Source organism: Eptatretus burgeri, chromosome 23 (genome assembly GCF_056783735.1).
Source record: "Eptatretus burgeri isolate ZD-2024b chromosome 23, Ebu_testis_v1, whole genome shotgun sequence".
NCBI classification, from domain to species: Eukaryota; Metazoa; Chordata; class Myxini; order Myxiniformes; family Myxinidae; genus Eptatretus; species Eptatretus burgeri.
Window position 1 is genome coordinate 782,115 of NC_140983.1, and position 26,120 is coordinate 808,234.

Genomic DNA, 26,120 nt, shown 5'->3' on the forward strand with positions numbered 1-26,120 from the left:
CGTGATTGACTGGTGGCGAATCTACCGTGGAGAAACGGTGACTCGACAAGCTTCGTGATCACGTGATTGACTGGTGGCGAATCTACCGTGGAGAAACGGTGACTCCACAAGCTACGTGATTGACTGGTGGCGAATCTACCGTGGAGAAACGGTGACTCGACAAGCTTCGTGATCACGTGGTGAGCTTCTCCAAAACACCTCGTGCCCTCAGCTCGTGCACCACATGGTACCTTCCTTTACCACACTGTACTTACAGTACCAGACGGTGCACGATGACCCGAGAACTCTCCGGTGAAGATCACAAAGAGAACGTCCCGGGATCCACGAGCGGCTCCGATGGAGGAAACGCGCTCGGTCCGGGAGGTTCTCGCTCATCCCGCGGGTCCATGGTCGGTTCACCCGAGGATCAGGAGTCCGGACCCGGTACGTGACGTCACTCCGATTGTTTATGTTTCAGATTCTGTTGTTTATGTTTCAGATTGAATCACAAACTCATTCCTCATGTTATAGTTTTATTGTTTATAATTAATAATAATAATAATAATAATATAACTCCACATAGTGAATGTAACAACAGTATAACCGGTCCTTGTTATTCCCCCCAAGGTGCAAATCCCCATCAAGTTGGTAATTAATTGTTAATGTGAATCCCATCCTTGTTATCCTCCCACTTGGAAATCAACGATACCTTGTTATACCTCATGACGTCATCAGTGGATTCCTCTTTACTCTCGTTTACACCAAATCAGATGGACATTTACTCCCTTTGCGGGACCCCTGCACCGGCACACCATGGCCTACTCCTTTTGAAGACGACATTGGGATGTTTGACCTGCCCGAGCAAACACTGGAAGATGAGACAAGCGACTTCCCTCTACCTCCAGGTGAAGGTACGTTCATTGATTGAACCAACACCTGCCCTGTGAATCACCAGCATGACGGTTTATAGTTTGTCCGGTATTTATCAGGGGAAAGAAAGTTCAAACCTGATGATGTTTCCTTCCAAACATTCACGATCTAAACCACTGCTTGGTCGCCTTTTTGACCCCCTTCCATTGGCCCAACCCCCAATGGAGCCGACGTCACAGGACACCAGGTGAGCATCCCCGGTGCAGCCCGACATCATGGCCATGCTGACACACCTGATGGCTGACTGCAAAAAATTCGTACAGGGCACACGTAACCTCAAAGGTGTTGGCAGTGCGTAAATCCGTGCTCATCAGCCGGCAGAGCGGGTCAATCAGAGGTGGAGCCGGCATTTGTCAACAACAGGAACGTGGAAAACACACACACACAACTCGAAGGGCACTCAGGGGAGCGCTTACCTCTACCAGGGTGAACAGTTGACGTTTTGGATCAAACTAATAGGCCTGATGTAGATCTGGATCTGAATCAACATCTCGTTGGCTTTGTCTTGTCACCGAACCAGCTCATCGACATTGTTTTGTCATAACTCATCCTCCACCACTTATTTAGATATTGTGCTGCTGTCCATGTCGTTCTCGGTCCTAACTCTCAATGGTGAAGAATCCCTAAACAATTTTCATTTTCCCTTAACTTCAACAAAATCTAATCAATCCGTCCTCGTCACACACCCAACCTGTCCACCAAGTTTCATCGAAATCCGTCCAAAACTTTTTGTGATACCCTGCACACAAACAAACAAATGAAAAATCGCTCATCGAGTGACACTTGGCAAAATGGAACGGCACTCGGAAGAGAACATACCCTCAGCCAGGCTGAATCGTTTCCATTTTATATCCCACTGATCGGTCGAATCTGAATTCAGCATATCCGGAGTCCCCAAAAGGATCCAGAGTCTCCGCAAAGATGACTGCATCATCTGACAAATCAATGTCAGAGATCTTGACATTCCCAAACGATGCACCGCAGCTTCATCTCTCCGACATCCTCCCCAGAATCCAGTCCATACAAGTGCTGAAAATTGTCCGGGCCAGAACACACCCCAGACTCCAGTAACAACTGAAAATAAGTCAGAGATGGCACCACCACATCTCACAATACTCTCAGTACCAGAGTATCGTTCAGACATCACATTTATCAGTTTTGGTGGCACCCCAGGAAGACCAACAATCCTCCAGAGGGCATCCCCATTCACTGCATCAAACGCTTTACAGAGATCAACAAAGGCTGCAAGCTGCCCCTGCCGAAACTCTCGTCTGCGTTCGGTGAGGACCCGACGAGCAAGGATACGGTCAGTCGTTGACCTCTTTGGTGTAAAGCCTGAGGACTCTGGACGATGGAGCTCAAGCAGATGGTCGTGAACCCCATTAAGAATTTTCTGAGCACTGACCTTGCCCGGTCCTGGGAGCAGCGTCAACCCTCGGTTGCTTTTCTTTTCAGAAAGGGACAACAAGGCCCCTCTTCCGGTCAGTTGGGATGATGCCTGTGTTCCAGGAAGATCACAGAACTGCATGTGACGACACAAGCACAGTATTTCCACCAGCCTTGAGAAGTTCAGCATGGATGCCACAAATCCCAGGAGCTTTACCCCATTTCAGCCGGTTCACCCCAGCTAATATTTCCACAAATGAAGGTGGATAACAGTTGATTGGAGGATCAGCCATAGAGATAGTAACACCCGTGACATCCAACTCAACAGCTGGTCGATCAGCCTGGTTCAGCTGCTTAAAGTAACCGGCCCAGTGGGCCTTCACTTCGGACTCCTCTGTCAGGAGCCCACCTCGCACTGCTCCAACTGCAGTCCACCGAGGGACGGGCTTTGAGGAACACAATGCGCGAATTCCCCTGTAAGCAGGACGAGGTGATACTCTGCTTGACCACAGGTGATGCTCCACACCCCTCACAAATTCTTCGCACATTGGCCGACTTGTCCACCCTCCGCGCACATATAGTTTTACGCCTCAACTCTCTGAACAGCGCAGCTCTGCCATGAAGCCTGGCCCTGCGACTCTGGTCAATGGTATCTGGTGTCCCTTGAGTGACGAAATTCTTCTATGCCCGATGGTGAGTTCCAAGACATCCACCGGCAACATCAAGTGTCGTGGTCTTGAAGGCAACATCAAGTAAGGTGGTCTTGCCAACATGCAGCCTCGGCTGGGACGGTGCCATTCTCCTGGATTTAAGCTGGAACTTCAGAGTTGCTCCGACAAGCCTGTGGTCCGTATTGAGGAACTGAGAACTCTGGTAGACCCTCCAGTTCTGGAACATCCTTCAGCGACCATCAACGAGCACATATTCAGTCTCCTTTGCCACACACCAGCATTGGAATACCAAGTCCAGCGATGAGCCTGTGGGCGCTGAAACCATGAACCAGCCACCCTCAGTCCATGTCTTCTGCAAAGTCAAGGAACTTGGTGCTGTTCAGGTTCACAGTTCCAGACCCTTGGGGACCAACACACGTCTCATAACCATCCCTATCAGTTCCAGTCGATACATTGAAATCCCCCAAGACTAGAAGTGTATCTCGCCTGGGGCACTGATCAATCAGAGACTCGAGCGTGGCAGAGAATGCGTCCTTCACGGTGAGGTCACTCGCCTCAGTCGGAGCAGATACATAGACCAAGGAAATGAACCCCAAGGAGTGACGAATCCCTCGTCTCATAATGCGCTCGTTGACCGGTGTCACCTCAATTATCATTGGGGTCAGCTTATTGGACACAGCTACAGCAACTCCTTGGGCATGGTAACCATCAGAGCGACCAGACCAATAGTAGGTGTAACCACCCGCCATGATCTTGCCACAATCCGGTCTCCGAACCTCAGGGAGAGCTGCAATACCGATGTTCAAACGCTTGAGCTCAGATGATAACAGAGACAGGTGATCATCCTCTCTTAGGGACAGGACCTTCCAGGAACCCACCCAAAGGGACCACCTCAGGTTAACCCAAGGAGACCGCCGTCTGGTGGACGACACCTCAGCTCCACCCCAACGGACACCGCCGCAATCTTTGCGTGTTTCTTGTGTTTTGCGGAATGAAGAGTTTTACGGTGGTGGGAGTGCAAATCCTGCCACCAACCTCCTAATAAAAAGTAACCCAACCGCAGGAAGACGTCCGCAGACACAGTTGGGCACGAGATGTGGACGACCGTTGGCTCACAAGTGGCTCGTCCGCCGTTTGACAGGTTTTGTTTTTAATCCTTGGTGTCCTTATCATACACCATCCTCACCAGGAAACCTGATGGTGCCTTCGTTATGACATCAAAATTGCACATGTAGAACACTATATCCGATGGGTATGAAAATTTTGAGGGTTATCTTGTGCGAAAATGGTCCACAAAATTTTTGATGACGTCATCAGTCACGTGATTCGGCAGCCATTTTGTTGGTTTATTTTTAACTTTCAAAAATCTCTGAAATGGCCGAACAGATCGAGGTGAAACGTTACACACATGACCGCCTATCCATGAGGGACAAAACGTTCACACATATGTCATCATGGGTCACATGGTTTGGCAGCCATATTGGATTTACCCGAAAACATTTAAACAACTTCTTCTGCGAAAGAGCAAAACAGATCGAGGGGAACTTCACATAAGTGTTCCCCAAGGCATGTGCTGACAAGGAAGTTCAGGAATAATTGATGTTACATGGTTTGGCAACCATATTGGAGGTAAGAAAAATATTAAATAATGTTTTCTCTGGAACCGCTGAATCAATCGACGTGAAACTTCACAATTGTGTTCTTGTGGTGATGGGGAATTCTTGATGTAAATTTCAACTCAATCGGACACGTGGTCTGGTTGGCATCATAATTATTTAATAATTTGAAGTGGTTTAAAATTTATTACTGTTATTATTTATTTATTTTTTGTTTAATAAGGATGGGTTTGAGGGTGGAGGAGCAGCAGCTGAAATGTGAATCCTCTTCAGGTTTCTCCTGGTGACTTCATCTTTTCTTTTTGCTTGTTCGGGTTCCTTCTGATTACTCCAATCCAGGAATGACTGGACGTGTTTGGTCTTCCATGTGATTTGAATAGAATTGATTTTAATCCCATTCTAAATTCAATTGAATAATTTTATAAAACGTCATGTGTCAGGTGCAGGTGTCCGATCAAAGCGGGACGTCTTGGTACCCGGTCATCATTGTCAGTAGTGAAAAAGTGGCAGTTGTAGTTATGTCTCATTAATTATGTAATACACCAGTACACAAACTCCACAAAAAATACACCTCACAAAACTACACAAACACCACACAACACAGGTCCTGGTGAGGATGTGCAATCTCTGATTGCTCTTTCTCTTGTTTTCTTTTGTAATTCTGATCTCAGATCATCTCGCTGATCATTGGGAATCACCAAACGTGGAAAAATATCAACAATGATTTCTCTTTCCTTCAAAAAAGAAAGTCTAATGTCCCCCATGTATCATTGATCTGACCCTGACTGTATCCCATAATTCCTTGTGCTGAACACATCATGACCTCATTAGTTTCTGATGGTTCTTTGTCTTTGCAGAGAAAGAAATGAAAATAATTTATTTTCCCAACTCTACCCAGTTCTTCAACACAGAAGATTGTTTAAATCAGCAAATGTCTTCTTGTCAGGACACCGATAAACTGAACAGCGTGTCTCACGACATACACACAAGGTATTTAAAGGTACCCAAGCAGATCCAAAGAAATGAGAAACCATACCCGTGTTCTGTGTGGACCAAGGAGTTTGATTGTGAATCTACTTCACCTCGACATCAAAGAATACCTCTGGAGGAGAAACCCTACAATCGCTCTGTGTCTCCCAAGACATGGACTCAGACATCGAATCTACATCAACGTCGAAGATTTCACACTGGGGAGAACAACCACATTGGGGAGAACAACCACAAAGGAGTTTACACTGGGGAGAAACCGAACCAAGGGGAGAACAACCACAAACGTGTTTACACTGGGGAGAATAACCACAAAGGAGTTTACTCTGGGGAGAATAACCACAAAGCAGTTTCCACTGGGGAGAATAACCACAAAGGAGTTTATACTGGGGAGAATAACCACAAAAGAGTTTACACTGGGGAGAATAACCACAAAGGAGTTTACACTGCGGAGAATAACCACAAAGGAGTTCACACTGCGGAGAATAACCACAAAGCAGTTTACACTGGGGAGAATAACCACAAAGCAGTTTACACTGGGGAGAATAACCACAAAGGAGTTTACACTGGGGAGAATAACCACAAAGGAGTTTACACTGCAGAAAATAACCACAAAGGAGTTTATACTGGGGAGAAACTGAACCAAGGGGAGAATAACCACAAAGGAGTTTACACTGGGGAGAATAACCACAAAGCAGTTTACACTGGGGAGAATAACCACAAAGGAGTTTACACTGGGGAGAATAACCACAAAGGAGTTTACACTGCAGAAAATAACCACAAAGGAGTTTATACTGGGGAGAAACTTAACCAAGGGGAGAATAACCACAAAGGAGTTTACACTGGGGAGAATAACCACAAAGGAGTTTGCACTGCGGAGAATAACCACAAAGGAGTTTATACTGGGGAGAAACTGAACCAAGGGGAGAATAACCACAAAGGAGTTTACACTGGGGAGAATAACCACAAAGGAGTTTGCACTGCGGAGAATAACCACAAAGGAGTTTATACTGGGGAGAAACTGAACCAAGGGGAGAATAACCACAAAGGAGTTTACACTGCGGAGAATAACCACAAAGGAGTTTATACTGGGGAGAAACTGAACCAAGGGGAGAATAACCACAAAGGAGTTTACACTGGGGGGAATAACCACAAAGGAGTTTACACTGCGGAGAATAACCACAAAGGAGTTTATACTGGGGAGAAACTGAACCAAGGGGAGAATAACCACAAAGGAGTTTACACTGGGGGGAATAACCACAAAGGAGTTTACACTGCGGAGAATAACCACAAAGGAGTTTATACTGGGGAGAAACCAAACCAATGGGAGAATAACTACAAAGGAGTTTACACTGGGGATAAAATGTACGAGTGTTCTGTGTGTTCTAAAGTGTTTCGTCATTTGTCAACCTTGAATAACCACAAACGAATTCACACTGGGGAGAAACCGTACAAATGTTCTGTGTGTTCCAAGGTTTTTCGTCATTTATCAACTTTGAATGAACATAAACGAGTTCACACTGGGGATAAACCGTACGAGTGTTCTGTGTGTTCGAAATTGTTTCGTCAGTTACCACACTTGAAAAAGCATCAACGAGTTCACACTGGGGAGAAACCGTACGAGTGTTCTGTGTGTTCCAAATTGTTTCGTCAGTCATCAACCTTGAATGTCCACAAACGAATTCACACTGGGGAGAAACCGTACGAGTGTTCTGTGTGTTCTAAAGTGTTTCGTCGTTTGCTTTCCTTGAATAACCACAAACGAGTTCACACTGGGGAGAAACCCTTCGAGTGTTTTGTGTGTTCTAAATTGTTTCGTCAGTTATCACACTTGGAAAAGCATCAACGAGTTCACACTGGGGAGAAACCGTACGAGTGTTTTGTGTGTTCCAAATTGTTTCGTCAGTCATCAACCTTGAATAACCACAAACTAACTCACACTGGAGAGAAACCGTATGAGTGTTTTGTGTGTTCTAAGGTTTTTCGTCACTTATCAGCCTTGAATAACCACAAACGAGTTCACACTGGGGAGAAACCCTTCGAGTGTTTTGTGTGTTCTAAATTGTTTCGTCAGTTATCACACTTGAAAAAGCATCAACGAGTTCACACTGGGGAGAAACCGTACGAGTGTTTTGTGTGTTCCAAATTGTTTCGTCAGTCATCAACCTTGAATGAACACAAACGAATTCACACTGGGGAGAAACCGTACGCGTGTTCTGTGTGTTCTAAGGTTTTTCGTCACTTATCAGCCTTGAATGTCCATCAACGAGTTCACACTGGGGAGAAACCGCACAAGTGTTCTGTGTTCTGCAGTGTTTCATCGGTTATCAGACTTTAATAACCACAAACTAACACAGCACTCTGCACCAAAGCTAAAAGGTGTCGCTAGTTCCACAACCTGCAGCGACTCGGCACCAGACGAATGGGAGACGATTAAATGAACAAAGCTGGAGCTTTGATGAGAAGGAAATCATCCTCCACTGCAAAGTGTATACTATTGGTAAAGGAGAACAGGTCTAAATTACAGAAACTACACAGGAAAAGGAAACAGAAACAAACACGAAGAAAACGAAACAGAAAGCCCCAATGATTGCAAAAAAGGGAAATTATAAAAATAAATATCAGCAGATATAGTGTGACAAATGCGAGAATGACAAAAGAGCAGGAAGATTTTTTTTTAAAAGGACGTTGAGAGAACAAGGATTGACAAGGAAGGTTCATTGCTATGGCTAAGAAGAGATCAAATTAGTTGGGATGGAGAACGAGTCATTATCAATGCTCAAGACAAAGGACACGACACTAATGCCTTTCAGAAAATGCCGATTGAGCCAATCGGACAAGTTCAGGTTTTGTGGGGGAGAAACAGAAAGTACCAGTCACCTCCTTTCAGGATGGAAAATACTCATGTCAGAACAGCTGTACACAGAAAGACATGACAGCGTCTGTGGAGTAATCCATCTTCACATCTACAAACATTTCAACATCCCGGCCCCAAAACAATCATGGAAACACAAACCAAATCCGTTCCTTGAAGATGAACATATAATGCGAATGTCTGACAAGATGATCCCATCAAGTGTGGACATTGCAAACAAAGCATTGTGTCTGGACGTAGTGCTCAAACACAAAAAGGAAAAGTCGGCATTGTTGATTGAGGTTTCAGTTTCCATGACGTTGGACTAAATGACCCAGAAATGAGGAAAATGACCAAATACCAGGATCTGTAAATGGAGGTCAAGAGGACTTGGAAAACTGAAGAAAGCTTTAATTGTACCGGTGAGAGTCGGAGCTACAGGAATGATAAAGAAAACCTTCACCGAGTCTTTAAAAATCATTCCGGGGAAGGAATACGACGACAAACGAACAACAGTTGGAGGCTGAATGGGGTTCAGTGACGATCTTGAAAAAAACCCTCAGAACGAAACTCTGCGAACAAGAAAACTTCACAACTTGCTCCATCAAGCATGTCCCTTTACCAAAATGGAGGTGGAAACACTCAATCACACACACACTGACACTCAAACACACACACTTAAACAAATACACACATACACACACAATTCATTTTTGTTTGTTAAAAGTGTAAACATGAACTGGAATCCTATTTTGTTTCTAAAACTTTGGGATATCTTTCATCCCATAAGTGTGTTTGTTCCTCTTGCAGGAAGTTCTTCACATCACCTGCAAGGGTTTATAATTTGTCCGTCCTTGTGATCAGGTGTACAGGTGTTAACCATTAAATTGTTTGTTTTTCCCAAACGTTTCAGCCTGAATCTTATTGCTTTCCTCGTTCAATGTACCTTGGAACTTTCATCTGATTAGAGTTATTTATGGATGAATATAAATTATGAATTGTATCCAAGTCCAACTACCCTTTTCCATTTGTAAGATGAGATTTCCATTTCCATTTTCCATCAGTTTCTTACCTTAACTTAATCTTCATCTTCCAACATATTTACAACCGAATCTTACCAGCTGGGGTCTTTTTAGATCCCAACTCAATATTACTAAATCTGCTGAAGTTTCACATGGAATTTTTTGTTGTTGTAAACAATGTCGAGGCTCAGATGAGATCTAACACAAAGAACGTGCAACAAGAACTTTGCACAAGGAAGGACTTTGTCATATCCATCTTGTATACCCAGTGTTCCCGCCCCCATCCCTTCCCCTTCCACAGATCTCTTCATGTCTCTGTTCCCCACTGTTTTGTCCTTCCTACTCCTGCCCCTCCTGTCTCTTGCTCCCTCCCTTTTTTGTATTCCTTGTCGAGGCTCGAATGAGAGCTAACACACAAAGCACAGCGAGGGGGGCATGAGACAAGAGGGGTGGGAGTGGGAAGGACAAATCAGTCTTGAACAGAGACATTAGGAGATCTGTGAAAGGGAGAGGGATGGGGTGAGGAACATGGGGTATACAAGATGGACACTATAGGGAGTTTCAAGTCTTTACACTGCAGGGACTTTCAGGAAGGAAAGCAGGGAATTTGAAGGAGGTGGGTTTGGAGTGGATTCATGGGGTAGAAAAGATCGTGATTTTTCGATGGAGGAAGATCAGAGATGGAGGTGAACAGCTGTTTTGACGACCAAGAGGGAAGAGTGGGATTGAAGAGCGTGTCGGAGTTTTTGTTCGAAAGGCGGGAAAAAAAGATGAATGAAAGAAGGAAGGTGAGCAGTGATACATTATTTTGGTAATTTTACCAGAAGGGGGTTGCTGGTGGACCATGAGCACCCTGCGGAAGTATGGGGGGGAACATCTCAGACAGAGCAGGGGGGTGAGACCAAAGAGGAGACGGCAGAAGACAGAAACACCACCGACCTGTCTGCGGTGAAAGAGTGAGATACCCAAAGTCTGAGCCTCCCCGCCGGAGATCCCAGTGATCCTAAATGCCTTGGTTTCCACAGGGTGAAGCTGAAAAAGGTGAGCGGCGGGAGCACCAGCCCAGAGGGGAGAGCAGGACTCCATCAGGCTGTGGCCGAAAGCTTTGAATGTGGTCAGGAGCTCAGGTATGGCAAGGAAGGACTTCACACGATGGAGGATGCCCAGTCGGCGACATTCACAATCCAAATTCAACCATCGCTGGGCAGGTTGGTGAGCAGTCAATGCCCTGACATTCTCGATCCAATTCAACTATTGCAGGGCAGGTTGACGAGCAATCTAAGTGTAAAAAGAGTGAAAGTGTAAAATGTCACACAGGAACGATGGGCCAACTGTCCAGTTCATTGGTTTCATTTATTTACAAGTATCAGCGCAACACCGATTTCACACGGAAGTGTGGCAAATCTAGATTTCCGTAGATCGAGGAAGGTATCAAACGAGAAAAATGTGGGATGATAAAATTGAGGGTTTTTGAGTGATACCTGTGAGAACGTGATGACGTCATCCGAACGGAACTTGGGGTCATTTCCGTTCGTGAGGGGCGGAGTCAACGGCAACGGACTTTTCAGCACATGTTCCTGGTCATGGACTTTGCAAGAAAAGATCGTCAGCCTTGATGCAGCAGGACTCAAAATATGCAAGTCTTTGCTCCCTTTACCTGTACCTTCTCGGTCATTGAACATTCGTTCGGGTCAGGACTGGGGTTTCTTCGGGGTGGGAAATCTAAATATCGGATGCCAACCAAAGTACCCGTCGCTTCGCTGACGTATTTAATCAAATGACGTCAGTCGATGATAATTGTTGCTTCTGAGACAACCATGCAAATTAATGGGAAAAAAGGTAACAACTTTCCCACCCAAAAGCTCAAAATGTGAGACTCACTTCCTCCCCACCTATCCCTTTCCCTCCAATATAAGCTAATGAAAAATTGAGACTTCCTGATGAAAACACTTCTTTCCCCCAACATAATCACAGTCCTTTTATATTTTCATGATACTCAAATAGCGAACCGATGAATATTTGTCCATGTTCTACTTCAGGGAGTCACTTCATTTTCTTATAACATTAATTTCCAACGAGTATATTCACAAAGAATAGCTTGGAACTTGGTTCTTGGTTTAAGTATCTTTTTTGAGCAAAGATGAAATGATAAACTTCTCTTGATGTTCTTGTCTGACCACCTCCTGAGCCACATATCATTTTGAGATTGTCGTAAATAGTTTTTCCATTGTTCAATTGACAACCATCAAAGTTTTCAGTCCATTCAAGGATATTAATTTTTTTCTTTACATCCTCCAACTTTTTTGGAATCAAATTTATCCGCTTAATTGTTTTATGCACTTCTACCCTGGTCATTTCTTCAATATAAATAAGACTTATTTTATATTTCTCACATTCCTTATGTTTCCCATTTAAATACCAAGGCTGATAACGTCTCCACTCTTTGGTTTGGTTATTGCTTGGTTCTATCATTTATAAATCAGCAAAAAAGACGGAGGTAGCCCATTAAAATCCCCAACCCAATATCTTAACACTTAAATATCTCAACACTCATACTTATAACCATAAGAGAGACAATTGATTCCATTCTCTAGAATATATATTTTATCATCAAAAGCTCCGAATGCTTTCTTATTTACCTCTTCTGAATATAATTGATATTTATAACTTGTTGTTGCATTCATTTTTCTCGACTCTTCCTTCTTTAAGGTTAAACAGTTGTCTTCTTCTTCTACTTCTTCTTCTTCTTCTTCTTCTTCTTCTTCTTCTTCTTCTTCTTCTTCTTCTTCTTCTTCTTCTTCTTTCAGCTGCTCCCGTTAGGGGTCGCCACAGCGGATCATCCGTTATGATCCGCATAATGATTTGGCACAGGTTTTACGCCGGATGCCCTTCCTGACCAACCCTGGTTGCCTCTTACGACACAGGGATATGGTACACCTATTCTAACCGGGGCATACACCGGGCCCAGTACACTGGTGCTCACTTCGCCGACCTCGGAAGAATGACACGCTGAGTCAACCTCCTGGTGTGTATTAACTTTCAGGTTAAACAGTTGTAATAATGTTTAAAGTTTAATGTTTCCTTGATTATATTTTTCTTTATTCCCTTGAGCTTCTTATCACACCCTTCAATATTATTGTTAACAACATACTTATAAGCATAAGACTTTGATCTCAATCCTATAAATTCACTCATTACCTTCCCACCCAATTCATCTTTAAACCTTCCAATAACCTTTTTATTCTTTGATGAAAACAATACATCACCTGACTTATAATTACTTGTATCATACAGATCAAAATGATCAATCATATCCTCATATACATTACTTGTCTTAATTTCTAAAATAAAACTATCTGTATCCATATATAACAATGATACATTATCCTTATACTTTGGTTTTAAATTAGTAAAGTAATCGGCATACATTAACGACTTTGACAAGTCAAGAATTGATGTTCCAATATAAATAGGTTTATCCATTTCAATACTCTCTTTTTTCAAATGAATAGCACAAAAGTTTCCTGAAAACACCCACTCACGTAAAACTTGGTCATTAATTAATTATGAAGCCTGTTTCCAAGATGTCGCAAGTATTATGTTTTACCTATTCCTCACATTTTCCATAGTCTTTCCAACTACAGCATTATTCATTAATTTATAAAAGTCCTTCTCAAAATCTGTTTTTATTCTGTTCTCCTTTTTGTATTAAAATCAAAATACTTCTTTAACCAATGACTTTGTTTAAATTTCAAAATCCTTTGAATTTTCCTCACTCATCCCAACAGACAAATATTGCCTCAAGTTACTTTCATGCAAAACATAACTTTCTTTATCATTTAAGGTAGTAAGTCGTTTTTCTGAAGAGTTACCTTTTATAGTAAATGACTGTTGGTAATCATTTAACCATTCTTTTCTTGGACTTTCTTTATCAGGGGCATAGGGTAGGTCTTTATGTTTGTTATGAAGTTATTTTGGATATTTTAAATCAACCTCAAAATTATATCCAACTTCAGCTTCATCCAATTATTTTTGAGAGGAGATAAGAATGTCTTGTGAAACTTTTTCATTATGTTTTTATTTAAGCCATTTAAGTTTTCCATAAGATAAAGATTGAGACAGAGCCTACCCATACAAATTTTAAGCATCATAATACATCAGGTAAGAGATGTCCTCATTCTTATTATAATCAGGAAGATATTTGTTATTTGCTTTAGCATATCTCTTGGAACATACTTGAGATATTCCTCCTCTTTTAGCCTTCTCTGTCATTAAAAGCATTTCTATATCACTGATTCATTCCAAATCCTGTTTTGTCATTTTTAACGTGGCACTCCAAGCCAAACCCAGGGCTGTGTAAAGTGAGCGGGTCTAATCCATAATAATTTTTTTATGACAGACTGTTCTAAAAGTCTCAAACACATCAGTCAATAATTATACATCAGTTTTAAGATACAAATCGTGATTTTCTCCAAGATTCTTCATCTTTAACTTCTCCCAAACCTTTTAGCTTGTGTATAACCTCTATCGGAAATATGAGTTTTATTCAACTTGCTCTACACACTTTTCCTTGAAGGAAGTTGTGTTTCTTTAAACTTCTCAAATGAATCCATATAGTCATACGGATATATTCCCTTTTGTGATAAGAGATCAATCTCTTCTTGATTTGAGAAGTGTGATTTAAGATTCGGGAAGTTTTTATATTTGATGTTAAGTTAGATAATGGACTTGCCATAAACGTGGATGTGTCAAGAAATCTGATATTCGTTATGGGGGGTGTCTAAATTGTTTTTGTGAATGAGATGTATTTTTGATCTGTGTGAGGAATGGCAGAAATATCTCCAGATGTCTTTTAAAGTTCATTCATAAATTGATGTATGTCATAGTGAGCGTTGTTGTGAAGAAAGACAAGAATAAAGTTTGGGGGCTTGCAATTAAGATTACAACGGGAATGAGCTGGACCTCCATATTTACCAGAAAGATGACAATGGTCCTTAACCTTGACCTCTCCCTCAATTTTCTCCTCACAAATATGGCAGACACTGTTCTTCCTAAATTCCTTTTTCTCTCCCTTTGTTAATGACATTGGTTTATCGGTTTGAACCATTACTTCTCTGAGTCTTATACAGTCTTTTTCCAATCGTCTTGCAAACTCCTCTGAGGTATCTTCTTCTCTATAAAGTTCAAACTTGTATTTATCACGAACAGATGATTTAATATTATAACAGAAACCACATTGAGTCTGTTTTTGATATTTATTTGTGCATGATTTATTTGGATTTGGAGAAACAGTATCTATCTTTTTAAGGATACTTTCAACATCAGCAGAAATCAAAAATGGATGTTTGTTAGGTTTGTTGTAATCTTTGAATGATATTTTCTTTCCTACTTTTCGTATATTAATTACGGTTGATTTATGATTACGACAGTATTTGGAATGTTGATTTAATCGTTCTTTCGTATGAAAGAAGTTGAGACATCTCTTTCAAGGATATGTTTTATTTGTTCGATTGAATACTTTTGAGGTGATTAGTCTTGATAAATGTTTGATACAAGCACAATGTGAATTTTTACCCGAACTATAACAAAGAAGGTCAATGTGTTTCATCATTGTTATAGTTATTTGAAATTTTTAATACTTTAACTTTGTATCCGTTAATCCTTTGACATTAACAGATAGATTATTCATTTTCTCAAATTTAGGAATATCTTTCAATGACATTAGAAACTTAAAATCTTTAACATTTAGCGTATTCTCGTATTTCTTATAATGTTCAACCCTTTCAGGTTTCCATTGTAGAGGATGTAAGTGCGCAAGAACAGACCATAGAAAACATTTATTCACCTCTGCCATCGAAGATGGATGGAAGTTACTGTTTTCACCCCTTTCTGTTTGTTTGTTTGTTTGTGAACAGTATTACGGAAAAACTCGACGGATTACTCCGAAACTTGGTGTGGGGGGAGGGGGGGGTTGGTCTGGTCCAAGGATCATGCCATTAGATTTTGGAGTTGGTCCAAAATCCAATATGGCCACGATGGCGGCCAATTTGAAAAAAAAATGAAATTTTTTTTTGCATTTCTACATGTTTTAAGTGATTTCCAACCCCCCCACCCACCCCAAAAAAATGTTCGAGAAAATAAAATTTTGCAAATTTTTTTTCAACAAAATTTCATTTTTTTTTTGCATTTCTACATGTCATAAGTGATTTCCAACAAAAAAACATGCCAAAATTATAATTGCGGCTGATTTTGGAACTTCAGGTGGATATACCCATGTAAAATCCATTTCAGTCTCAAAGAATCCAGTTATGACGAATGAATTGAGTATGTAAAAGTTAAAAGTAAAAGGGAAAGTTGCAAACTATAACTCTGTGAGCACTGTTGACATCAAATTGAATGACTGGGATATCAGGTTCACTTGAGTGACCTCGCAGTATTGGCGGCGGAGGTTTTGCACCTCCCCCTCCAGTTATATTTGTTTTGAATATTAACGACCGCTTTCTTAAGTTTTATCTCTTTTGATAAAACAATATAAGAAGAAGCTTTAAAAGGATCTGATTTTAAGATGTGTATATCTAAAAAGATTATTTTTGTAATAGCAAATCCACTACCTATTACAGTGTTATCAACATCTTGTTCTTGTCTCTGGAGTTCATCGTAAACATCACATCTTACAAAATCTTGAAATGATGTGACAAAGTGAGGGTTTGTCCTCATATAGGGAGTAGTTTCATCACCTTCTCTTCCCATATTCAATTTTACTCTGATATAAAACTTTAAAGTTTACATTTCACTTAATGTGTTTTTAATTACAGTTTCAATACTTTGTTTAACCATATCAATAGCTTCAATGATTTAAGATGGTCCAGGGTCTTCAAAGTGAAACAATCTTATTTTTATATCTCCTTTAAATGCCCCATCAGTGTTTTCAATGGAGAATTTAGTGGCACCTTCCCTTTCTTCATTCTCCTTGTGTTTGCATGACTGAAGGTGTTTATTATAATTTTTAAAAAAGAATATCAATATTACATCTATCATAATGTTTTGTTTCTTATTCAAATGGAGATATTTGTCTGAAAAGATTCAATGTGTGTTTGTTGGATTGAAGGTGTTTTTTTTTTTATAACATTTATATTCATGATTACAAACGTTGCAGTACATTGTATTCATCATATTTATAGAGCAAAAATTTGCTTAAACTAAAATTTTCTTGATGAAAATTTCATTTAATTTCTTGGTGAATCTGTGCTTAAAACCATTTTATTCACCAACTTTTTAAAACTTAATAAAAAACAATGTATCAAGACAAAATACAAGTTTCAATCAATCTCTACATTTGTAAAAGATACTGAGAAATTTGTCGAGGATGTAAAATTGAATAAAGATAAATATAACTATTGGATGAGAACAATTATGGTGAATAATATGAGTTCTTCAATTTCCTTCAGTGGAAAGGCTTTTCGTATTTCTGGAACATCAATTAAAGTAGCTATAACAAAAGTTTCTCCTTTCCTTCTGGCAATATATTCAAAACAAGAAAAAGCAATGAAACAAGAAAAATATCAAAAAAGAAAAACCTTTTGGATGAAGCTTTAGAAAGAAAAGATAAGACCATCTGTAATATGCAAGGAGAAATTTGTATTTTTTTCAACAACCTTAAAGATGCAAATCTTGATGAAATAAAGGATGTTAATATATCAGGTGAAATGACATTTCGATCAGTTGTCGTTTAGGACCATTTTAAAATTACCTTTATTGAAAAAATGTAGTAGTTGAATCTGTTAATGAAAAAAAGTATATAGATATAGATGGTAATGTTTTTTCTACTAATTAAATATGAGTCATTCTTCAACTGAAGATTTTGAAGCTTATGAGAGTGATGATAGCAAATTCTGTTGGAACAGAAGACATTTGTGGTACCGAGAGTTTGTGTTCAAACGATAGTTATGAAAGTAGTTTTATAGATGATTGTGAAAGCACCAATGAAAGTACCGAAGATGATACCGAAGATTAATTTTGTTTGAAGTAAAGTTTTACTTCATAAATATGAAGAGTATACTAGATCTTGAGCCTCTTGAATTCCCTGATTCTTCATTTGACAAATTTGACAATTGTCCTGCATATGCTAGAGTGGGATTAAACAGAGTCAGAAGCCCATAAACAATGTATATTCTGTGATTATCTTCTAATTTATGAAAATAAAAAATATAAAAAAGAACATAACTGTTTCAAAATTACATCAAAAATGAATTACTTTGCAAGATTAACAAAATAAATGAATGTTCAGTACGAGGGTGATAATACATCTTTTCTAACAAGGGAAGAGACTGAACAAATGACGATAATGTTTCATGGATTGATGATTTATATTATTAACGATTGTCATTTTCAGGGAAATATCAACACAAGATATTGTATAAATAAAATAATGGATTATCTTGAAATTAAACTTGAACTTGGGATAAAACATAGAGTTTCTAAAAAAGCCAATAAAAAAATTAAGTAACCTGTTTTCCAAATATATAAATGAATCATTTTTTACCCATTTTGGAAAACAAGAAAAAATTTAACAACTATAAAAATCTTCCAAATTCATTAAGATGTCTCAAAGTTGGTTCAAGAGGATGTGGAAAAACCTGTTTGCTTTTAAAGATGCTTCTTACTCCCAACTTTTTGGATTATGATAATTTTATAATTTCTACAAAGTCAAGTTTTCAACCTGAGTATCAACGACTCTCACAAGGTTTTTATGTGGGTCTTCAAAAAGAAGATATAATCGGTTTATTTAAACTTCAAAATTAACGAAATGATTACAATATTGAAGATATAATACAACTATTTTGTGATAAATAGAAAAGTAAAAAGATATCAAAACCGATAACTTGTATTCTTTGTGATAATATGGATGATATACCTTCATCCCAAGATTTGGATAAATCAAAAAAGAACCTCGTTGTCTTTGATGATTCTGTGAATGAGAGAAACCTAACGGTTATGGATAGCGACTACACAAGAGGGAGTCATTCTTCTTGTAATTATATTTATCTTCGTCAATCATACTTTCAACTCCCTCGTCGCTCAATAAAAAACAATGCTAATACTTTTATTTTATTCCAGTTAAATTCAATAGATATAAGCAATTTTTGGAGAGACAATTGTTCTACATTATGTGGTAAATAGGAATTTGGGGATTATATGAAGCACATGACTGAAAAATATAAATATATTGTTGTGAAACAAGATGAGATATTAAGGGGCATATTTTTTATTTTATTAACAATGACATATAAATGGCAACTATTATTATAAATCTTGTGGGTAAATCTGCTTCTGGAAAAAAAAAGCTTTCATAAATCAAGGTTCTTGAATTGTAAAAATTTAAATATTGTAAGTTAAAAAAAAAAAACCATGTGATTCGTATTGTATCTACAACAACCAGAGCAATACGACCAGGAGAAGTAGAGGGTGAAGATTATTACTATATTTCAGTAGCGGAATATATGCGATTGAGGAATGAAGGTCAAATATTTGAGGTTTCTCTTGGTACAACAAAATATTCACATTGAAAGAGTGAGTTAAAGAAACTAAAATCTGGTGGTCTTGGGATATTAGAAACTAATCCAGAAGGAATGAGACAAATTATTAAACATCTGAGTGGAAATGGAGTTAAGATTTTATCATTCGGTTTTGATGTTGATGAGGAAACTCAATGCAAACATCTGAAAAGCAGAGATACAAGTGTTAGTGAAGAAGAAATTACAACTCGTATAAATGTAAATAAAGAATTTGATGAAATATTTTAAGAAAAGGATATATTTGAACACATCTACTTTAATGATGAAGAAAAGGAAAATTTCCCTGTTGACCTGTATTATTCAGGAAATTATATTTAACAAAAAATAAATCGATGCGAAAGAAAGAGCAAGAAGATTTAAGGAGCATCAAGAGTTTGTTTCAAAGTTGTAAAACAACAGGACGACATAAAGAAGAAACGCAGACAGAAACTCACGGGTGAAGAAGCATTTGAAAGAAAACGAGAAAAATTTTTAACCACTTTAAAAAACTTCCCAAGAAAAAATTATACATGCTTCCACAGTTCCCACAATAGAATGTACTCGTAAATAACTTCAAATGTTAAAATATTTCAGTCAAATGATGGAGGAAGAATAAGAGAATTAGAATATGATGATGAAGGATTATTTCAACAACTGGAAGAGATTAATCAACCCCCTGATTATATTGTGAAGGCTCTTCGAAACAATGAACATTCAGCGGATTCAAAAACCAAAGCAGGACTCATTCCAACAGAACATCCAGCAATATTTCATCTTGTTCAAGAAAAGGGGTTGATATTTAATGATGAATTTAGGTTCTTGAGTTCTGCTCAATCCCCTGTCAAACTAACTCCGAGATGAATGTTTCTTCGAACAAAAGATGGAAGACAAGGTTCAACTGTGAGGGATAAATCAAAGTATTTTGATAAACCATTGGATATGAAAAACAAGAATGATAGAGTAAATATTGATTTCCTGGACTCTCTTAATTACAGGGTCAATATATCTGGTAAAAGTCGGAAGAATGAGGAGAAACACATCATTCAGACTATAAGTCGGCTTGGTTCACATGGTAGTTTTCTTCCAAATGACCCATCACAATTAGTTAATAGACTGTTATTGTTGTTAGGTCGTCAGAAGGCTGGAAATAACAATTGTTTTCATGAAGCATCAGCCATTTTAGACCAGTTGATGAACAAGAAAATAATTAATAAATGCCAATACAAAGATATTTTATTCCATATTGAATAAGATGAGAAGCACAATTGTAAGTTTTAATTTCACAACAAGCAACCACGCATCTTCATTTCCATACCCACTACAACAAGATGCAACAAAATAATATGAGGCGTCTTTATTGTCTATGGAAACTTATAATCCTTGTTTAATATCACAGAGAAAAACGATAAGTTTAGTTATAATCCAGGAAGTGGATACAAAACGATAACAGTTTCACCCGGAGCATATGAGATTTCTCAAATATCTTCCGAAATTGCTCGCCTTATGAAAGAACAGGGTGATGAACCAAAAAATATTGTTTTCGATATTCACAAACAAACTTCAAAATCAACGATTAAACTTAAACATAACAACAAGGTTGATTTCACAATTGATAATTCATTCAGAGAGTTATTGGGTTTCTCCTCAATCAAAGATTGAAACTAATGGGACGTTTTACAGTGATAATGTCATTCAAATATCCTCAGGCATAAATTCGGTATTAATTCACTGTGATTTGATTGATGGTGCTTATAATGATGGAATAAGAACAAATACAATATTTTCATTCAGTGCATACTCAACCCCAATTGGTTATAAATTCAATATGGAACCCAAAAATCTGGTTTATCAACCTGTGTCAGGAAAAACCATATATGCAGAGTAAATTTTAGGATAACCGACCAAGATAATCGCATGATTTATTTTCATGGAGAAATTATATCCATCAGAATTCACCGATGTGAAGTTTTCCAATAAATAAATAAATACGATGGTTATTGTGAGGAAACACGAGTTGGGAATATATAAAATAATTACAGGGGATGGGATGTTCCTTTCCCCAGACTGCAAGGGTGAATATGTATCTTGGTGGAGGATACTATAAACCTAAGAGACAAAGGGGTGTAGGACATTAATTTAGAAAAAAAGGAGATGGAATAATGGATACTCTAATGGGTATAGGTTCAGTTATTCTTTCACATAAATACCTAATTGGTTCAAATGCTTCCGCTGTAGGAAATGTAGCAGTTGCTATCAAGAGTGTAAAAGATGCCCAAAAGGAATCCCATAAATTGCAAACAAGAAAAGAAATTAAGAAAGGCAAAACTCAGTTGTCTCCCCAAGAACGACAGAAATAATTCAAATACTTGGGTCAGGGTTTCAAAAGTTTTTACATATTTTTTCCAAAATAAATAATAACATTTTTCCTAAATAAAATAAATTACATTGCCAATGCTTTTGCTGCTCAGAATAAATTTGTTATTGATGAAATTAGTTGGTATATTAGTGAATATACTCCTCATCTTAAAACAGAAGAGATGTTGAATGGAAGACTTAACTCAATGAAACCACTAAATGTATCATACCTTAAAAGAAGATGCCAACACGTTAAACTGAACCAAACCACTTACACGTGGAATCTGGGTGTTCTGGAAGGACAGCCACGATATCTGTGGCTCATTTTTTAAAAACCAGATGGTGATACTGCTACTGATAAGAATAATGCGTTGAGTGATCATGCAAAGGTGATACAACTTCGCGTTTCTCTCGATGGAACATTTTATCCACGAGATAGATTGGAAATTAATTGGGGAAAAATGATTATGCTGAAGCATACAAGTCTTACCAAAAGCTGTGTGAAAGCAATGGAAATAAAGAACCCATTTTGGATATGACAGCATTTAAAAGCTTGTATACAATCTTTGTGATTGACCTTTTCGAAACTCTTTTAGAAATCATCATCAAATCTTATTGGTTTCCTATTTAATATGAGAAATATAATTGTGGATGCAAGAGTATCGCAGAATCCAGATGAATATATGTATGATATTCTGTGGGGTGAAAGTGGTTCAAGGATAGTAAGGGATGAGGAAGGAGTTGAAGAAACTGAGGCAAGAGAGGAGGAGAGGGAGAAAAAAGTGAAGGAGGAGAAGGGAGAAGAGAGAGGAGGAGAGGGGAAAAAGATAGAAGGAGGAGAGGGAGAAGAGAGAGAAGGAGAAGAGAGAGGGAGGAAAGAGAGAGAATAAATAAACATAAAAATATGGAAACCAGTGAGATTATAAAAATATCAAACGTATTACAGAAAATAAATAAATCTCAATGCACTGAGGAGGAAAACAAAGAATTGACAAGCCTATTAGAAATATATGCGTCAAGAGTATTAAAATCGATTTCAGGGAGAAGATTTAAATGAGAAAGTGGAGATAAAGAAGAGAAAGAAGGAAACGATTATATTATTAATGATGTTGGTGAAATTGACTGATTGAAGTTTTACGTTTTTTTTCTTCAATAAATGGAGGAGAGAGTGAAGACATTTCCAAGGATTCTTTATGTTTTAAAAATGAAGATTCAAATGTGCATGTTGGAAACTAAAAAGGTTTTTGCACTCTGCAGGAATTTTTCACATAAATAAATGAGTTATTGTCTCAAATGTAAAAAGAAAACCAAGAGTAAAAATATCTCATGTTAAAAGTAAAAATAATAGGATTATGCAAAAAGGCACATGTTCAGTGTGTGGCTCAAAAAAGAGTAAATTCATCACCAAACACAAACGAGGGGGAGATATCCAAAAGTTTATATCAGGAAGTAAATTTACAACAACTGGAATACCAGGGGAATTACATCTCCCAGGGTATTCTCTCTGTGGTCCAGGAACAAACTTGAATTAAAGATTAGATGAGGCTGACAATCCTAAACCGTGGAGCAAACCTATCAATCGGGTTGATGAAGTGTGCATGAGGCACGATATTGATTATGGAATTAGCACAACATTGGAAGAAAAACACGAAGCGGATCGAGAAATGTGTAATTTGTCTTTAATTGGTCCAACACGTTCACCTGTGTCTGTTCCCCAATGTTTTGTCCCTTCCACTCCCGCCCCTCTTGTCTCATGCCTCCTTGCTGTGAGTTGTGTGTTAGCTCTCATACGAGCCTCGACCAAGGTATACAAAAAAAAAAAAAAATACAAAATCCAATCTTGAGAGAAAAAGTTGATAGGTTAATCTTGAAGAAGATGATCAGTGCTAAATTGAAACTTGGGCTTGGAAATTCAAAAAACATAGGCTGTCATGATGTCATGAAGATTGAAGAGCAATTAGCTGATGAATTACATAAACCAATAATCACAAAGTTTAATAGAAGGAAGATTTATTCCAAAGAAGTTGATTATTGCTGGTCTGCTGATTTGATTGAACTCAATAATGATGAGGGGAACAAGTATGCTTTATCCGTTATTGATTTGAGGAGTAGATATGCGTGGGTTGTCTCTTTAAAAAAGTAAATAGTTAATACTCTTATGTTTGCCTTTCAACAGATATTTAATAAAAGCAAGAGAAAACCTAAAAAAATTGTGGACTGATGAGGGTACAGAGTTCTACAACAAAATATTTATGAATTTTCTTTAAAAGAACAACATTACATTATACAGCACCTTTAATGAAGGAAAAGCGGTTGTTATTGAGCGTTTCAATCGCACTTTAAAAGAGACTATATAAAAAGTTCACTCAACTCGGTTCTCACCAATGGTTATCTATAATTCTATAATATCTATAATATAATATAATGGTTATCCAAGTCAAATAAGCCTGGTGTGTTGGCGCAGTGGTTAGGGCAGCGGCTTGGGATCCAAAAGGTCCTGAGTTCAAGCCCCGTTGGGCCACTGAATTAATACACCAGGGGGTTGACTCAGCCTGTCATCCTTCCGAGGTCGGCGAAATGAGTACCAGTGTACTGGGCCGGTGTATACCCCGGTTAAAATAGGTGTACCATATCCCTGTGTCGTAAGAGGCGACCAGGGTTGTGTCAGGAAGGGCATCCGGCGTAAAACATGTGCCAAATCACAATGCGGATCATACGGATGATCCGCTGTGGCGACCCCTAACGGGAGCAGCCGAAAGAAGAAGTAGAAGGTTATCCAAGTCAAATCCAACATTGGGCGGGGGCTTCCTTGGCCCTTAGGTGGAATTGGATATGGAACGATCGGTGGAGAAGAGTTTTAAAAACAGTGTCATCCCCTTGGTATATTTTGATGGGTCAGGGAGTCGAGAGGCTTTCCTGACGAAATTTGAATGCGTGTCTCAGCTCAATGGTTGGGGGGAACGAGAGCACGTGGGAAATCTGGTGGCCACACTGTGGTGCCCAGCCGCCGACGTTTTAAACGTGGTCCCAGAGGATACATGGACAAGACGCCGGAGTGCGGAGTGGGTTTCGAACCTGGCCTCCTCCACGACGATTTTTTTGTTCGGGTGCACAGTGTACATGTGTGTAAGTGTGTGCGTGTGAAAGTTCACGTTTCATTCTTCACTCTTGCAGGTGCACGAAAGCTACTCCGGCCCTTTGATTCAGAAATGTCAATCCCAGAGGGTCCCGTAAGTTCTGGATCTGTATCATCTCGTGAGGTACACAGAGATGAACACGAGCCAGGTGTAAACAAGGGGACAGGTATGTAACTGCGGATACCTAATGGTTGTTTTTTTTTTCTCATGTGCTTTTTCATGTTTCACATTTTAACTTTGTTAGTTGTAATAGTGTTTCGATTTTGGAAATGTACTCCAGGGGAGAACATTCATGTTCATGGAGGATTCCCCAAAATTAGTTATTTCTTAGTTTGTGTGTACATAAAATCCTTGCTCTGTGGCCAGCGGTTTGAGTGTTTGTGCAAAAAAAAAACTACACAAATACCACACAAAACAAGTCCTGGCAAGGTTCTCTGATCTCTGATTGCTCTTGTTGTTTTGTTTTACCATGATCATCTCAGTTCATCTGCTGCTTGGTTATTGGCAATCAACAAACATGGAAAACTCACAACATCGATTCTTCTTTCCTTTAAATGGCCCCCATGTTCCCCATGTTGTTTTTTTTTCCTTTAAATCTCTCGTGTCCCCAACATTGAATGAACCTGACACTGATGATATCCCACAATTATTTGCAGTAACCACATCATGACCTAATTAGTTATAGCCATGCCTTTTTCTTTGCAGAGAAACAAATGGAAAACGTTTTTTTGACTAACTCTGCACAGTTCTTCATCGAAGATCATTTCAATCAACATTCCAACCAACGGGAGAACAACAAACGAACTCACACTGGGGAGAAGCTGTACACGTGTTCTGTGTGTTCGAAGGATTTTAATTATTTATCAACCTTCAATCGACACAATCGAGCTCACACTGGGGAGAAACCGTACCAGTGTTTCGTGTGTTCGAAGGTTTTTAGTCGGTTATCAACCTTGAATCGACACAAACGAACTCACACTGGGGAGAAACCGTACCAGTGTTTAGTTTGTTCGAAGGTTTTTAGTCGGTTATCAACCTTGAATAACCACAAACGAACTCACACTGGGGAGAAACCTTACACGTGCTCTGTGTGTTTGAAGGATTTTAGTCAATTATCAACCTTGAATAACCACACACGAACTCACACTGGGGAGAAACCGTCAAGTGTTCTGTATTTTGTAAGTTTTTTTTCGTGAGTTGTCATCCTTGAATAAACAGAAACAAACTCACACTGGTGAGAAGAGTTTTGTTGTGGATACCCCCCCTGTGAATGATTCTGGCGATGTCAAGCTATTTAGCAAACTAGTGAGGAGAATGCAAGCAGGCAGAAACACAGCCCTTCTTGGCATGACTCCTCTGCGTGTTTGCGGTAACCCCTTTGAAGCAGCTGAGGTCCTCCAGCCTCTTGGGGAAAGCAAAATGGCTGACTGCAAAAAAAATATGCCTAACAATGACAATTAGTCAGAGAAAATGACTGACGGGACACAGACACCTGGAAGGCTGAGGCCTAAGTCTGTGCGGCCGCACCGAGCATCTGGAATGTGTGCTGAAAAGGATAATGACTGCAGGCACCTGCTCCAGCGAGAAAGAGAATCCCTGCCTCACGAGAGGACAGAGCTGCACACCAAA

At 39.1% G+C, this 26,120-nt stretch overlaps 2 protein-coding genes across 2 annotated transcripts in view; both read left to right on the forward strand.

The window, feature by feature from the left end:
• LOC147007920 (uncharacterized) overlaps positions 1-9,318 on the forward strand; it is a 29,389-nt gene extending 20,071 nt beyond the window's left edge. Inside the window, exon 2 of the mRNA XM_085866222.1 lies at positions 5,440-9,318. Within this exon, the coding sequence (XP_085722348.1) occupies positions 5,448-7,907 (2,460 nt within the window). The 5' untranslated portion in view covers positions 5,440-5,447 and the 3' untranslated portion in view covers positions 7,908-9,318. The remainder of the gene's footprint in view (positions 1-5,439) is intronic.
• On the forward strand, positions 132-25,720 carry LOC147007921 (uncharacterized). The gene is made up of 4 exons (XM_085866025.1): positions 132-423; positions 750-890; positions 24,529-24,657; positions 25,197-25,720. The coding sequence occupies exons 1-4, from the start codon at positions 273-275 to the stop codon at positions 25,685-25,687; spliced, it is 912 nt and encodes a 303-aa protein (XP_085722151.1). The 5' UTR covers positions 132-272; the 3' UTR covers positions 25,688-25,720.
• Positions 25,721-26,120: the final 400 nt, after the last annotated feature.